Here is a 16,848-nt window from a genome sequence, read left to right as displayed (position 1 = left end):
AAAAAACAAAAAGATTACAAGTCATAACTGGGTGATGACCTAAGAGATGATCAGGTTATCTTTGCTTTGTACCCATTTTTCACTTGGTACCCAAAGAGGTGATAAGAAGTGATGTTGAATCACAGTAAGAGTATTGAACTGGAAACCAGATCATTCAGTCTCTATAAATGACCTTGACCAGATACGTGTTCAATACCAAGCTAGTACTGCTAAGAATTTTGATTTCAGGAAAACAGTTTCTGCTACCCATACAATGGGGGAAAGTTATTGGCAAGTAATTCCCTCATACGCTTGACAATGAGTGAGTGAGTGAAGTTGCTCAGTCATGTCCAACTCTTTGCAACCTCATGAACTGTATAGCCCACCAGGCTCCTCCATCCATGGAATTTTCTAGGCAAGAGTACTGGAGTGGGTTGTGATTTCCTTCTCCAGGGGATCTTCCCGACCCAGGGATCGAACCCAGGTCTCCCTCATTGCGGGCAGATGCTTTACCGTCTGAGCCACCAGGGAATCCCTTATAGTGGGGGAAAGTTATTGGCAAGTAATTCCCTCATAAGCTTGACAATAGTCAGTACTTAAGGAACTGTAAAACTCTATTACTATTTGTAAGATATTACACGGACTTCATAAATTTGGACAGAAGAAATTTAATAAAAAGAAGAAATGGACAGAGTTTTTCAAATAGTGGAAACCATTCAAGCAGGTAGAGGCAAGAAACATTGTTTAAATGTCCATAATATATGAAGTGATCTACAGATTCACTGAAATTTCTATTAAATCCTAAAATCCCAATTACTCTCTTAAAGAAATAGACAACAAAATCTTAAAATTCATATGGAACTATAAAGAACTCAAAATGTAAAAGCAATCTTGAGAATAAAAAACAAAGCTAGAGGCCTCACTTCATGATTTCAAAATATATTACATGATTTCAAACTATATTACAAAGCCACAGGAATCAAAACAGTATAGTATTGGCATAAAGATCAATGGAACAGAAGAGAGAACCCAGAAATAAAACGAAGTATATACCATCAACTAATTTTCAATAGAGTCATCAAGAATATAGAATAAAGAGAGGAGAGCCTCTGCAATAAACAGTTGTTCTTGTCTTGTTGAACATGCCATTGGTATCTGTATATTGCTTTGGGTAGTATGGACATTTTAACAATATGAGTTCATGAGTACCATATTTGTTTGTGTCATCTTTAGTTCCTTTCATGAATACTTTTCAAGTACAGGTCTTTCATCTTCCTGGTTAAATTTATTCCTAGGTATTTTACTCTTTTTGATGCAATTAAAGTAGGATTATTTTCTTAATATCTCTTTCTAAAAGTTTGTTTTTAGTGTACAGAGAAGAAACAGATTTCTGCATATTGATTTTGTATTTAAGATAAACTCAGTTTGGTTTTATTACTTCTGTGGTTTTATTAATTTTTTTTGTATACCATATAATCTCTCTAACTTCATTATCATCTAATAAATTGTTGTTTTGAAATCTAGTATTTTTGTTGCCCCATATGGAAAATCAGTAAGAAGGAAGTACACTTTATCTTGTTTGATAATAATGTTAGTATTTTTTAATTTTTCAAAACTTCTGTTTCAAAATCTTATTGAAATCTCTAAGTATTTTATAATTTAAGTTTTAAAAATATTTGTTAGATTTTAATATTCTATTTGCATTTTTCTTATATTTTCTTATACTTAACAGTTGGCTGAAATTGGATCATTGGCTCAAAAAAAGGCAATACAAGAAAATTCACTTTCTCAACCCACACTGCACTATGTACATTTAAAACTACTAAAACAAATGAAACAGGCATATTAGAAGTTTTCTGAGTCATGAAAGGGAGAAGTCTACCCCAGAGAAATTGGGTAACCCTGTAAATAAGAAATTTAAAAATGACAAAGCCATCTGTTCTTTGACTTTATAAATATTAGTGACTTACATTATTGTGCCATATAAAGCAAATAGTATTTTGATGCCAGTTAAGTTGTAACATTGTTCTAAGTCCAATTGTTTGGCATTTAAAGAAAAAGGAAGTGAATTTTTTAAACATGAATATTGGGAGCACTCTGGGTTAAAAATTGTATTATGTATAATTCACTACAATAAAAAAATCAAAATTGCTTTTTCTAGTCCTTCAAATTGGAAATGAGAAAGCCATTAAGGCATCTTATAGGCTAACTAAGCTTCTTCCTGGGTAAGTACACACAACAGTTGAGAAACAAATCTTGTTCCAGTTGACATGGCTGAATGCCTGCTGGATGAAAAGCCAGTAAAAAGAACCGCAGCTCTGTCATTCTCCGATACAGTAACTCATCAAATTAAAGATTTTGCTGCAATCATTAAGACTGAGGTTCTATCTGGACTGCAGAATTGCACTTTAGCCTTAAAAATGGATGAAACAAATATGCTGCAAGATGGATGAACCTTGAAGACTCAAGTGAAATAAGCCAGATACAAAAGGGCAAACACTCTATAATTCCACTTCTAAGAGATACTTAGAATCATCAAATTCATAGACAAATGGTAGAACAATAGTTTCCAGGGGCTGGAGACAGGGAGCAATGAAGAGTTCTTGCTCAATGGGTACAGAGTTTCCTTATAGAATAAAAAAGCTCTGGAGATGATGGTGATGATGGTTGCATCACAGCGTGAATGTGCTTACTGCCACTTAATACATTTTAAAATGGTTACGATCATAAACTTTAAGTAATGTATAGTTTAATGTATAGTGTTAAGTGTTTGTTTTAATGGATGGATTGAAAAGTGTGGTTATATTAGCACCAACTAATCTGCAAAGAACATTTATATGAAGACCTGAACTCTTCTCTTGATACATTCTCCTCCACATCTTGGGAGAAGCCCCAGGCTTTCTATATGCATTTGCCTGTCTCCTTAAAAATCACTAGAACAATAAGCAACTAATTATCTGGAACACTAAAAAAACACTGCCATGGTAGCCTGAGTTTCCTTGGTTTCCACTGAGAGGTCCTACTTCTCTCCAAGCATAGTGTTTAATGAGCTCCCTGGGGTTGATAACTGGGGAGGCTGCCTGGCCTCTTGGGATAAAGTCACGTGCAGGACAGTCAGGTACTCCCAGGGCCCCATCCTATCCCTTAACATCTGAGGAACCTGAAGGAGTCAGGTGGTGGATAGGTGAGGATGGAAGAAAGGTTCATGATTCCAGTGCCAGGGGCTACACGGAGGAGTCACCTCTCAGAAGGGAGAAGAGTAGCCACTTCAGGAATTCATAACTTCATCTCTAGGCTGAGGCAACCATCACAGGCACTCAGTATTGCAGGTCTTGACACCTCTCTCCAGAATCTGGGGATTTTTCCTTTTATTAGCCTGATATGAACATTCCTTCTATGCCTCAAGCCCTCCAATCCACCTCTAGACATCATGGTCAAGAGGGATGAGGAGAAGCTACTGAGACCCCACACACACACAAAGACTACCCTGGAGGTCACCATCCCTTACCTGAGTAAGTATCTTGTATCTTCAACCATATTCAACCTAGAATATGTCTACCTTGGAGGGTCAGAAACATTAAAGCCCTCCTATCTGATATATTCATTTTTACAGAGAAGGAAAACAAGTTGCCCAATTACATGCAGCAAGTTAATGCCATAGCTGGGCTACAAGACAGGTCATCTGTTCCTCATCAATCTGCATCCCTCACTTCTTTATCTGAGAATCTCAAACTCCTCCACACACCTCTGTCTCCCTTCTCCATTCACAAAAAGGAGGAGGACTGGCTATGAATGAGTGAAACTCCAAGCAAAAGGATCAACTCTTTCAGAGAAACAGCGTAGCTGCTCTGAAGCTGATGGGCCAAAGTTCAGCTTCCATCATTCCAGCCTGCCTACAGAATGTCCCCAAAGCCAGTCTTGTATCAAATAAAAGTCTACCTCAATGGCTTTACCACAGCCTCAGAGCAGCACGGGGACACCACCTCAAGAGCTTCCTGGGTGAGATCTGAAACCAGCCCTGCCCCCGCCCCCACCCATACACGGAGGGCAGGGAGAGAAGAAAGAGGCAGATGGATGGGTAGGTGGCAGTTTTAGTAAGCCAGGGAACTTACAAGGTTTTCTTACATGACCTTAAGAGGAAGAGATCTCCACACCTTCCTGCCAGAATATTAACAGTTTATACAGAGGCCTTAACTGGTTCAGTCTGTGTATCAACAGATGATCCCAACACATCCTGCTCTCTAAGGCTGTCTCCTTGGAACAGCTCCTATTGTGGGAACAGTAGGCAGAGTGTAATTGCCAAGGAAAGGTTGGGGGAGGAGCCTTTGATTGCCCAGGTTCAACTCCAAGAGCCAAGCAGCAGTCATATCCTCCCAATGACCTTTCCAACTCCTGGACTGTCACACTAGTCCTGCAGCTCACTGATGGTACGGCACTAAATAACCAACTTTGTTCTTGAGGCTTCAACTGTTGTTCAGTTACTAAGTCATGTCTGACTCTCTGCGATCCCATGGACTATAGCAGGCCAGGCTTCCCTGTCCTTCACCATCTCCCAGAGTTTGCTCAAGCTCATGTCCATTGATTCAATGATGCCATCCAACCATCTCATCCTCTGTCGTCCCCTTCTCCTCCTGCCCTCACCCTTTCCCAGCATCGGGGTCTTTTCTAGTGAGTTGGCTCTTCACATCAGGTGGCCAAAGGATTGTAGCTTCAACTTCAGCATCAATCCTGGCATCAATCTGAAGAGGCTTCAGTTGGCTGTCTGCAAGTTGATCATGTAGAGTAGAATTTGATTTTGAAACTTTTCTTTGGCACTCAAAGCTTGTCTTCAAAATTATCTATCCTGTGTAAAAGAATCTGTAAAACACATGAAGGCAGAATTTTTCTAGGTAAAGAGGAAGAATCCTCAGACCCCTGGGTCTGTCTGTTCACACTATGCCTCACCAGTGACCTATCTGTCACATGGGAGTGTCAACCATGGGGTAAAGGAAGACAGGATGAGATGTGGAGGGAGGATTTGAAGCTGTGTCCTGGGGAGGGCCAGAGGAGGCAAGAGACAGATGACATGGAAAAGGGCAGCTGTCCTCTCCCCCATCCCTCCCACTGTCTCAGCTCAGAAACAGCCTGCCTTGGTATCAAGGGGGATGCATAGAAATAATGAGAAGAGCTGGGGAACTGACAGTCTGTTACACCACATCAAACGACTTTTGAGTAAGTGAAAAATATGGCATGAAGAAAGGTCATCTGGCTTTGCTGAGCTATCTGAAACCACACTCAGTGACCATCTGATCCTGGGCTGGCTGTCAGTACCAGGCCCCTTAATTTATCTGTCACTGCAGCAGGAAAGACTCTACAAAGCAGGAAGCCCACTAGAATCTCTGTTCCTTTCCCTTCTCTGACCAGGAAATTCTCATACATCCAATTCTGCAGCTCTCCGTGCTTTGATCTTGCTCCCCTTTCAGTGGTCATCTCATTATTTTACGCACAATCACACTCTTCCTCACTTTCTTTTACCTTAACCAGCTTAACCAGTTATTATATATTAAATATGAGAATTATTGTGTTTCCCTGGTGCTTCAGTGGTGAAGAATTCACTTGCCAATGCAGGAGAAGCAGGTTCAATCCATGGGTCAGAAAGATCCCCTGGAGAAGGAAATGGAAGCCCCACTCCAATATTCTTGCCTGGAAAATCGCATGGACAGAGGAACCTGTTAGGCTACAGTCCATAGGGTCACAAAAACTGTCAGATATGACTTAGCTACTGAACATCTTGAGAATTATGATTTTTCATTGTTTTTTATATTACTTCTATCATTATATATTATTTATATAATACAAATTTTATAGCACACACTCTTTAACAAAGCACTTTCACTCCTTTTCAAAGACATGTTCACCCATTTGATGCCCATGACATTCTGATGGAAATAGGCATTGTACTTCCATATTTTCATGAGAAAAATAAACTAGGCACAAAGACTTTTCAGGGGAAGCAACTGGTAAGTAACTAAACCAGGAGTAGAACCCAAATCCTGTACTATTTCCACTAATTCTCCTGATTCAAAGAATCTGATTCAGGTCCCCATGCAACACGTCCCAGTCATTCAAGTGGCTGTCAAAGTTGCTTATTCTAATTTTGTGTGCACTCAGTCACCAAGCTGTGTCAGAGTCTTTTGGGACCCCATGGACTGTAGCCCACCAGGCTCCAATGTCCATGGGATTTCCCAAGCAAGAATATTGGAGTGAGTTGCCATTTCCTTCTCCGTGGGATCTTCCCAACCCTGGGATTAAACCCGTGTCTCTTAGGTCTCCTGCATTGGCAGGCAGAGTCTTTATCACTGAGCCACCCGGAAAACCCATTCTGAATTTACTCTGCAAATGAAGTCTGCAAGTACTTCATAGGGAGAGAATTAGTATAGTTTAGTGGCTAAGAACAGGACCCTGAAACGAAACTGCTATGGGTTGGAATTATAACAACTTACTCGTTGTATAATCTTGGGCAAGTTATTGAACATCTCTTAATGGTTGTGTAACTGCTTCTTCATCTGTATAGTGTGGGAGTTCTTAGGTGGATTAAATCATCGTACAGTGCCTAGCACATGGCAAATACTTTTATTGTGTTCAGTATTATTTTTCTTTTAAAATCTGTTTACTGTTTTTTTTTTTATTGAAGGATAATTGCTTTATAGGATTTTGTTGTTTTCTGTCAAACCTCAACATGAAGCAGCCATGGGTATAATATATCCTCTCCCTTTTGAACCTCCCTCCCATCTCCCTCCCCATCCCACCCCTCTAGGTTGATACAGAGCCCTGTTTGAGTTTTCTGAGACATACAGCAAATTCCCGTTGGCTATCTGTTTTACATATGGCAATGTAAGTTTCCATGTTACTCTTTCCATACATCTCACCCTCTCCTCCCCTCTCCCCATGTCCATAAGTCTATTCTCTATGTCTGTTTCTCCATTGCTGCCCTGTAAATAAGTTCTTCAGTACCATTCTTCTAGTTCTATATATGTGTGTTAGAATATACTTATCTTTCTCTTTCTGACTCACTTCACTCTGTATAAAAGGCTCTAGGTTTATCCACCTCATGAGAGCTGACTCAAAGACATTCCTTTTTATGGCTGAGTAATATTCCATTGTGTGTATGTACCACAGCTTCTTTATCCATTCATCTGTTGATGGACATCCAGGTTGCTTCCATGTTCTAGCTATTGTAAGTAGCACTGCAATGAACAATGGGATACATGTGTCTTTTCAATTTTGGTTTTCTCAGGGTATAGGCCTAGGAGTGGGATTGCTGGGTCATATGTGGCTTTATTCCTAGTTTTTTAAGGAATCTCAATACCATCTTCCATAGTAGCTGTATCAATTTACATTCCCACCAACAGTGTAACAGCGTTCCCTTTTCTCCACACCCTCTCCAGCAATTATTGTTTGTAGACTTTTTGATCATGGCCATTCTGACTGGTGTGAGGTGATATCTCATTATGGTTTTGATTTGCATTTCTCCAATAATGAGCTGTGTTGAGCATCTCTTCATGCATTTGTTGGCCATCTGTATGTCTTTGGAGAAACGTCTGTATAGGTCTTTTTCCCACTTTTTCATTGGGTTGTTTGTTTTTCTGGTATTGAGTTATACAAGCTGCTTATATATTTTGGAAATTAATCCTTTGTCAGTTGTTTCATTTGCTATTATTTTCTCCCATTCTGAAGGTTGTCTTTTCACCTTGCTTATAGTTTCCTTTGCTGTGCAAAAGCTTTTAAGTTTAATCAGTACTTTTTAACCACAAGGATACAATGGTGAACTGGGGAACACAGTGTTGAATAGCCAATCAGATCCCTGGAAGATGTCCTTGGAGAAGAAATACCCTGGCCCTCTCCTATGTCAATCAGGTCTCCTGATAGGAGAAATCATCTTGATCCAAAGCACTTTGTGGAGAAAAACATGCTACAGGAACCTATGCCATTGTATCTTGGGAAAGTGCCAAGAGAGATGCAGACTGTAGGGATCCTTTCCAATGATGCAGAAAATTTCATTTAAGGACTTGAAACATTTTTTAAAAATTAGTTCTCAGTGTCCTTGAGTGTAGACTTCTCATCTTTTATAAATCTTTTTCACTCTTTATCAGCAATCACTGAGAGACATCTGCAGATTACTTCCTGTGTTCGCTTCTGGAAATAATCCTGATTGTAGGAAAGGTGGACAGCAGGAACCCAAGTCCAGGCACAGAATGACTGACTCAGCCTCAGGTAGTTCTGCCTGATAACCAGGATCTGATCCTGGGTGTGAGGGCTGATAGTTGGTTTCTGATCTTATTCCACTGCAGCTGAGTCTCCACCTTTATAATTGCTGAGCAGAGAGACAATTCCTTTCCGACAGGGGTCCTGCTTTGTTCTCTGGCTCCTCTGTGCCAGTTTTCAGATTAGAATCCAGCTCCTGAAGCCCAGAATCTTGCTATCCAGTCCTCTCACTGTTATGTGCCAGCCTACTTACTCCGTTTATATAGTTCTTATGCTCAGATGACAATTTATGACAACTCTGATCTACTGTCAATACACTCACCTGTTACTGCCATGATGACTTCCTGAATGAAATAAAAAGTTTAACCCAACCAAACAGGTGCTCTCTCCTGATGCCAAAAAGTGGTCTCCCCCTATGCCACACAACTCCAGAAACTGGTTCTGTCCCCGTACCATAAAGTTTCATCTCCTTGAGGGTTGTAGACTTTCCAATTTCATGACACTCATAAAGTGATTGTTACTCAAACCCCCAAATGCATTTCATAAACTTTTCCCAAAGAGAGTGGAGCTAGGAAAACCATCTATAGGATGTATATGTTTTCTCATGGAGAAGTTAATATATTCTGATATTTGTTTTGAGGAAACAAAAAAGAATTCCTGTCCAAAACAGAATAGCCTGAGGAGGTAAATTTCATATTTTCTGTCTTTATGGATTAAGGTAATGAAAGTTCAGGAGGTGACTTTGTGCCGTGTGTCAGTCAGTGACAGAGCCAGGATGGAAAGCCAAACGTATGATGCTAAAATCCATATGCCTGTCAACTATACCAGCCACTCATCAGAATTCAGAACTGGAGATTCCAAGCCAGGACTCATGCCTAGCATTCCTTTAGATTTTCCACTTGGGGGACAGCAATGACAAGAGGAAACCAGAGCCACATCACTGAATTCCTCCTTCTGGGACTGACCAGTGACCCCAAACAGCAGGTGTGGCTCTTTGCCAGCTTTCTGGTAATGTACCTGGTCAATGTGGGAGGCAACTCAGTCATCATTGCAGCCATCCGAGGGGATGTCCGCCTCCATACCCCCATGTACTTCTTCCTCTCCAACCTATCTTTCGTGGACATCTGCTTTACAAACGTCATTGTGCCACAGATGCTGGCAAACACGCAGAGCAAGAGCAAGAAGGTCCCCTTCACCCAGTGCCTGACCCAGATGTATTTCTTTGTGGCCTGTGCAATCACTGACAGCTTCCTCCTGGGTGCCATGGCCTTGGACCGCTACGTGGCCATCTGCCACCCACTACATTACACCACCACCATGAACCCCAGACGCTGCTTCCAGCTCGTGACAGCATCCTGGCTGGTGTCCCACCTCCACTCCCTCACCCATACCATCCTTATGGCCCACCTCTCCTTCTGTGGGCCCAACGTCATCCACCACTTCTTCTGTGATGTCCAGCCTCTGCTGATGCTCTCCTGCTCTGACACCTCTGTCAATGAGCTTTTGGCCTTCACAGAGGGCTCCTTGGTGATCATGAGTCCCTTCATCTTCATTACTGTCTCTTATGTCTATATCACCCGTGCTGTTCTGAGAGTCCCTTCCGGGAGAGGCAGGTACAAGGTCTTCTCCACCTGTGGGCCCCATCTCATGGTTGTGGCATTATACTATGGGACTGCCATCTCAGTGTACATCCGCCCCTCATCCACCTACTCAGTGACAAAGGACCGGGTGGTCACTGTCATTTACACTGTGGTAATCCCCATGCTGAACCCTTTTATCTATAGCCTTAGGAACAGGGATATGAAGCAAGCCTTGAGAAAGCTGGCTAGGAGAAAAGAACAGAATAAGCATTGAAGACAGAATGGGAAGGTAGTCTGAAATTGCATAAATATCTCATCCCTCATCACACTTCTTCCCATCTATTCATTTACTTATATTGGTATAGAGTTACAGTTTCCTGCTTTGTCTAGTGAGTTATAAGCTATTACTTCTGTGCCTGTTGATGTTTCCACCATTCTCTGAGCACTTTCTTGCCTTCTATCACATCAAGATATTCCAGACTCATCTTGCACTTTCTCTGCTCCAGTCCTGAAGTCAGCCATTTCTCTAAAACACAGGTTTCCCAACATGGATGTCAGCTTCACTCTGTGAAGACTCTCATAGTGAGGTAGGGGATAAATGGACCCCAGGCTGAGCAGCTGAAATCTATCCCTTGTAGACAGATACTCAAAGATAAAGTTAATGGTGGGAGCAGCTCAGTTCCATTCAGTTGCTCAGTTGCATCCGACTCTTTGCTACCCCACGGACTGAAGCACACCAGGCTTCCTTGTCCATAACCAACTCCCAGAGCTTACTCAAACTCATGCCCATCAGGTCAGTGATGACATCCATACAACCATCTTATCTTCTGTCACCCCCTTCTCCTCCTGCCTTCAATCTTGCCCAGCATCAGGGCCTTTTCCAAGGAGTCAGTTTCTCACATCAGGTGGCCAAAGTATTGGAGCTTCAGCATCAGTCCTTCCAATGAATATTCAGGACTGATTTCTTTTAGGATCGACTGGTTGGATCTCCTTGCAGTCCAAGGGACTCTCAAGAGTCTCAAGAGGAAGGAGAAGCTGAATCCTGCTTTGATAAGAGATAAAGAGACCACACATTTCTCATTCTTGAGGTCAAGGAGACCTTCCAAATTACACATGTGCAGAAAGTTTCCTCAGGGGTCAGAGAAGGGAGGGGACACCAGATAAGAATATGTTTTGTAACGTCCCAGAAACCCTTGTGCTGGAATCCATCTTGGCTAAAAGATGCACATGCACAGAGAGGAGGGCCCTGAGTCAGACCAGACATGGACCCAGAGCCAGATACAGCAAGATGAGTGGCCAGAGGAGACTTGAAGAACTTCCCCCATATAAGTGATTTAAACCACCCCAAAGGCACAACACTCTCCGATCCCATCAGTGTGTCTATCCACAGCCACTTTTTTATCCTAATAAACACTACACTTGTTTCACTACTTTCCATCTCTTTGCTGAATTCCTTCCTCAATGCAGACAAAGAGCCAGGGCCCTGCTCCTATCTATTGATTCTAGTCCGTGGTGATATAGTGACTAAGATTCACCATCAAGGCCTTTCTGCTTCTCCCACTTCTTGATTATATGAAATAGACTTCAATCAGCCTCCATGACCTTCCTTGATTTCTAAGGAGCAGGTTCAAACAGTTGCTAATCAGGGAAGGGAAGGGATGCAGAGACAAGGGAGGAATAGTCAAGAGAAACAATAGTGCAGCCTTGGGGCAAGGTCCTGGTTCCCCACAAAGGGGTCTGCTGCTGCTAAGTCGCTTCAGTCGTGTCTGACTCTGTGCGACCCCATAGACGGCAGCCCACCAGGCTCCGCTGTCCCTGGGAGTCTCCAGGCAAGAACACTGGAGTGGGTTGCCATTTCCTTCTCCAGTGCATGAAAGTGAAAAGTGAAAGTGAAGTCACTGAGTTGTGTCCAACTCTCGATCCCATGGACTGCAGCCTACCAGGCTCCTCTGTCCATGGGATTTTCCAGGCAAGAGTACGGGAGTGGGGTGCCATTGCCTTCTCCAATAAAGGGGTATACATAAAAATTACTGCCAAATTCAGACTTAAATTGAAGAAAGTAGGGGAAACCACTAGACCATTCAGGTATGACCTAAATCAAATCCCTTATGACTATACAGTGGAAGTGAGAAATAGATTTCCAGGACTAGATCTGATAGATAGAGTGCCTGATGAACTATGGACGGAGGTTCGTGACATTATACAGGAGACAGGGATCAAGACCATCCCCATGGAAAAGAAATGCAAAAAAGCAAAATAGCTGTCTGAGGAGGTCTTACAAATAGCTGTGAAAAGAAAAGAAGTGAAAAGCAAAGGAGAAAAGGAAAGATATAAGCATCTGAATGCAGAGTTCCAAAGAATAGCAAGAAGAGATAAGAAAGCCTTCCTCAGTGATCAATGCAAAGAAGTAGAGGAAAAGAACAGAATGGGAAAGACTAGAGATCTCTTCAAGAAAATTAGAGATACCAAGGGAACATTTCATGCAAAGATGGGCACAATAAAGGACAGAAATGGTATGGACCTAACAGAAGCAGAAGATATCAAGAAGAGCTGGCAAGAATACACAGAAGAACTGTACAAAAAGATCTTCACAACCCGGATAATCACGATGGTATGATCACTCATCTAGAGCCAGACATCCTGGAATGTGAAGTCAAGTGAGTCTTAGAAAGCATCACTACGAACAAAGCGAGTGGAGGTGATGGAATTCCAGTTGAGCTCTTTCAAATCCTGAAAGATGATGCTGTGAAAGTGCTACACTCAATATGCCAGCAAATTTGGAAATCTCAGAAGTGGCTACAGGACTGGAAAAGGTCAGTTTTCATTCCAATCCCAAAGAAAGGCAATGCCAAAGAATGCTCAAACTACCGCACAATTGCACTCATCTCACATGCTAGTAAAGTAATGCTCAAAATAGTTCGGTGTCGAGTACAGAGACCAGATTCTGCTTCAGAAAAGTGAAGTTTCTCAGTCACTTCTGACTCTTTGTGACTCCATGGACTGTAGCCTACCAGGCTTCTCCATCCATGGGATTTTCCAGGCAAGAGTATTGGAGTGGGTTGCAATTTCCTTCTCCAGGGGATCTTCCCAACCCAGGGATCAAACCCGGGTCTCCCACATTGTAGACAGACACTTTACCCTCTGAGCCACCAGGGAAGCCCCTGCTTCTTCTGGGAAACCTCTGCTTCAGAAGCAAGAGATTAGTGTGAGAAGAGGATAGGGCCAGAAATTAAGAAATACAGGTGGTCTCTGGGAACTGAAAAAGGCAAGGAAACAAATTCTCCTCAGAAGATTCCAGAAGGAATGCAGCCTTACTCTAAATTTAGACTTCTGACTTTCAGAAGTACCTTTGTGTCACTTTAAACCACTAATTTGTTAGAACAGTGTCAGGAACAGTAATATAGTAGTCAAGAGCCTGAGCTCTGGCTAAAAAGCTCTGTGTTTGAATCTTAGCTCTACCATTGACCAGCACTTTGATCTAAGGAATGTCACTTCATATCTCTGAACTTCAGTCTCTTCACAAGTAACATAGGTAAAATATGCAAATGAAATGATTGATTCAGGCAAGGGTCTTTTACCTAAAACTAAGCGCGGGCAGCTGCGACTGGCGCACTAAGCGCAGCCAAGAGGAGCTACGGCCAAGGTCAGGTGCAGAAGCCAGGAGGACCCCATGCCCGAAGGGTGGCGGCCAAGAGGAGTTACCCCACGTCCGAGATCAGGGGCAGCGGCCAACAGTGCCAGGCTGTGACGGCGCAGGAACGGCCAAGAGGAGCAACCCCGCGCCCGAGGCCAGGGGCGGCAACAGGGAGGAGCAACCCCAAGTCCAAGGAGTGGTGGCTGCACAGGCACAGGAGGGCCTAGAAGAGCTATACCACTTTGAAGGTCAGGAAGGGCGGCAGTGAGGAAATACACCTCATCCAAGGTAAGGAGATACGCCTCATCCAAGGTAAGGAGCAGCAGCTGCACTTTGCTGGAGCAGCCATGAAGAGATACCCCACGCCCAAGGTGAGAGAAACCCAAGTAAGATGGTAGATGTTGCAAGAGGGCATCAGAGGGCAGACACATTAAACCATACTCACAGAAAACTAGTCAATCTAATCACACTAGGACCACAGCCCTGTCTAACTCAGTGAAACTAAGCCATGCCTGCAGGGCAAACCAAGATGGGTGGGTCATGGTGGAGAGGTCTGACAGAATGTGGTCCACTGGAGAAGGGAATGGCAAACCACTTCACTATCCTTGCCTTGAGAACCCCATGAACAGTATGAAAAGGCAAAATGATAGGATACCAAAAGAGGAACTCCCCAGGTCAGTAGGTGCCCAATATGCTACTGGAGATCAGTGGAGAAATAACTCCAGAAAGAATGAAGGGATGGAGCCAAAGAAAAAACAGTACCCAGCTGTGGATGTGACTGGTGATAGAAGCAAGATCCGATGCTGTAAAGAGCAATATTGCATAGGAACCTGGAATGTCAGGTCCATGAATGAAGGCAAATTGGAAGTGGTCAAACAAGAGATGGCAAGAGTGAACGTCGACATTCTAGAAATCAGCGAACTAAAATGGACTGGAATGGGTGAATTTAACTCAGATGACCATTATAGCTACTACTGCGGGCAGGAATCCCTCAGAAGAAATGGAGTAGCCATCATGGTCAACATGAGTCCAAAATGCAGTACTTGGATGCAATCTCAAAAACGACAGAATGATCTCTGTTCGTCTCCAAGGCAAACCATTCAATATCACAGTTATCCAAGTCTATGCCCCAACCAGTAACGCTGAAGAAGCTGAAGTTGAACGGTTCTATGAAGACCTATAAGACCTTATAGAACTAACACCCAAAAAGATGTCCTTTTCATTATAGGGGACTGGAATGCAAAAGTAGGAAGTCAAGAAACACCTGGAGTAACAGGCAAATTTTGCCTTGGAATGCAGAAAGAAGCAGGGCAAAGACTAATAGAGTTTTGCCAAGAAAATGCACTGGTCAAAGCAAACACCCTCTTCCAACAACACAAGAGAAGACTCTACACATGGACATCACCAGATGGTCAACACCAGAATCAGATTGATTATATTCTTTGCAGCCAAAGATGGAGAAGCTCGATACAGTCAACATAAACAAGACCAGGAGCTGACTGTGGCTCAGATCATGAACTCCTTATTACCAAATTCAGACTTAAATTGAAGAAAGTAGGGAAAACTGCTAGACCATTCAGGTATGACCTAAATCAAATCCCTTATGCCCTTATGACTATACAGTGGAAGTGAGAAATAGATTTAAGGGCCTAGATCTGATAGATAGAGTGCCTGATGAACTATGGACGGAGGTTCGTGACATTGTACAGGAGACAGGGATCAAGACCATCCCCATGGGAAAGAAATGCAAAAAAGCAAAATGGCTGTCTGGGAGGCCTTACAAATAGCTGTGAAAAGGAGAGAGGCAAAAAGCAAAGGAGAAAAGGAAAGACATAAGCACCTGAATGCAGAGTTCCAAAGAATAGCAAGAAGAGATAAAGCCTTCTCCAGCGATCAATGCAAAGAAATAGAGGAAAAGAACAGAATGGGAAAGACTAGAGATCTCTTCAAGAAAATTAGAGATACCAGGGAACATTTCGTGCAAAGATTGGCTCAAAAGGACAGAAATGGTATGACCTACCAGAAGCAGAAGATATTAAGAAGAGGTGGCAAGAATACATGGAAGAACTGTACAAAAAGATCTTCACCACCCGGATAATCACGATGGTGTGATCACTCATCTAGAGCCAGACATCTTGGAATGTGAAGTCAAGTGGGCCTTTGAAAACATCACTATGAACAAAGCTAGTGGAGATGATAGAATGCCAGTTGCATATTTCAAATCCTGAAAGATAATGCTGTGAAAGTGCTACACTCAATATGCCAGCAAATTTGGAAAACTAAGCAGTGGCCACGGGACTGGAAAAGATCAGTTTCATTCCAATCCCAAAGAAGGCAATGCCAAAGAATGCTCAAACTACTGCACAGTTGCACTCATCACACATGCTAGTAAAGTGATGCTCAAAATTCTCCAAGCCAGGCTTCACCAATACAGGAACCATGAACTTCTTGATGTCCAAGCTGGTTTTAGAAAAGGTAGAGGAACCAGAGATCAAATTGCCAACATCCGCTGGATCATGAAAAAAGCAAGAGAGTTCCAGACAAACATCTATTTCTGCTTTGTTGACTATGCCAAAGCCTTTGACTGTGTGGATCACAAGAAACTGTGGAAAATTCTGAGAGAGATGGGAATACCAGACCACCTGACCTGCCTCTTGAGAAATCTGTATGCAGGTCAGGAAGCAAGAGTTAGAACTGGACATGGAACAACAGACTGGTTCCAAATAGGAAAAGGAGTACGTCAAGGCTGTATATTGTCACCCTGCTTATTTAACTTATATGCAGAGTACATCATAAGAAACGCTGGACTGGAAGAAACACAAGCTGGAATCAAGATTGCCAGGAAAAATATCAATAACCTCAGATATGCAGATGACACTACCCTTATAGCAGAGAGTGAGTTCAGTTCAGTTCAGTCGCTCAGTCGTGTCCGACTCTTTGCGACCCCATGAATCGCAGCACGCCAGGTCTCCCTGTTCATCACAATCTCGCGGAGTTCACTCAGACTCACGTCCATCGAGTCAGTGATGCCATCCAGCCATCTCACCATCTGTTGTCCCCTTCTCCTCCTGCCCCCAATCTCTCCCAGCATCAGAGTCTTTTCCAATGAGTCAATTCTTCACATGAGGTGGCCAAAGTACTGGAGTTTCAGCTTTAGCATCATTCCTTCCAAAGAAATCCCAGGGCTGATCTCCTTCAGAATGGACTGGTTGGATCTCCTTGCAGTCCAAGGGACTCTCAAGAGTCTTCTCCAACACCACAGTTCAAAATCATCAATTCTTCAGTGCTCAGCCTTCTTCACAGTCCAACTGTCACATCCATGCATGACCACAGGAAAAACCATAGCCTTGACTAGACGGACCTTAGTCGGCAAAGTAATGTCTCTGCTTTTGAATATACTATCTATGTTGG

The 16,848-nt window shown here is 42.8% G+C and overlaps 1 protein-coding gene across 1 annotated transcript; it reads left to right on the top strand.

Annotated features, from left to right (window-relative positions):
* The first annotated feature begins 6,560 nt into the window (after window positions 1-6,560).
* Window positions 6,561-15,148, top strand: LOC101115448 (olfactory receptor 1361-like). Its single transcript, XM_060411835.1, has one exon. The coding sequence runs from the start codon at window positions 9,136-9,138 to the stop codon at window positions 10,075-10,077; it is 942 nt and encodes a 313-aa protein (XP_060267818.1). The 5' UTR covers window positions 6,561-9,135; the 3' UTR covers window positions 10,078-15,148.
* The last annotated feature ends 1,700 nt before the right edge of the window (window positions 15,149-16,848 follow it).

The sequence above is a fragment of the Ovis aries genome, chromosome 3 (genome assembly GCF_016772045.2).
Source record: "Ovis aries strain OAR_USU_Benz2616 breed Rambouillet chromosome 3, ARS-UI_Ramb_v3.0, whole genome shotgun sequence".
Lineage (NCBI taxonomy): Eukaryota > Metazoa > Chordata > Mammalia > Artiodactyla > Bovidae > Ovis > Ovis aries.
This window is presented reverse-complemented; position numbering and strand designations above follow the sequence as displayed.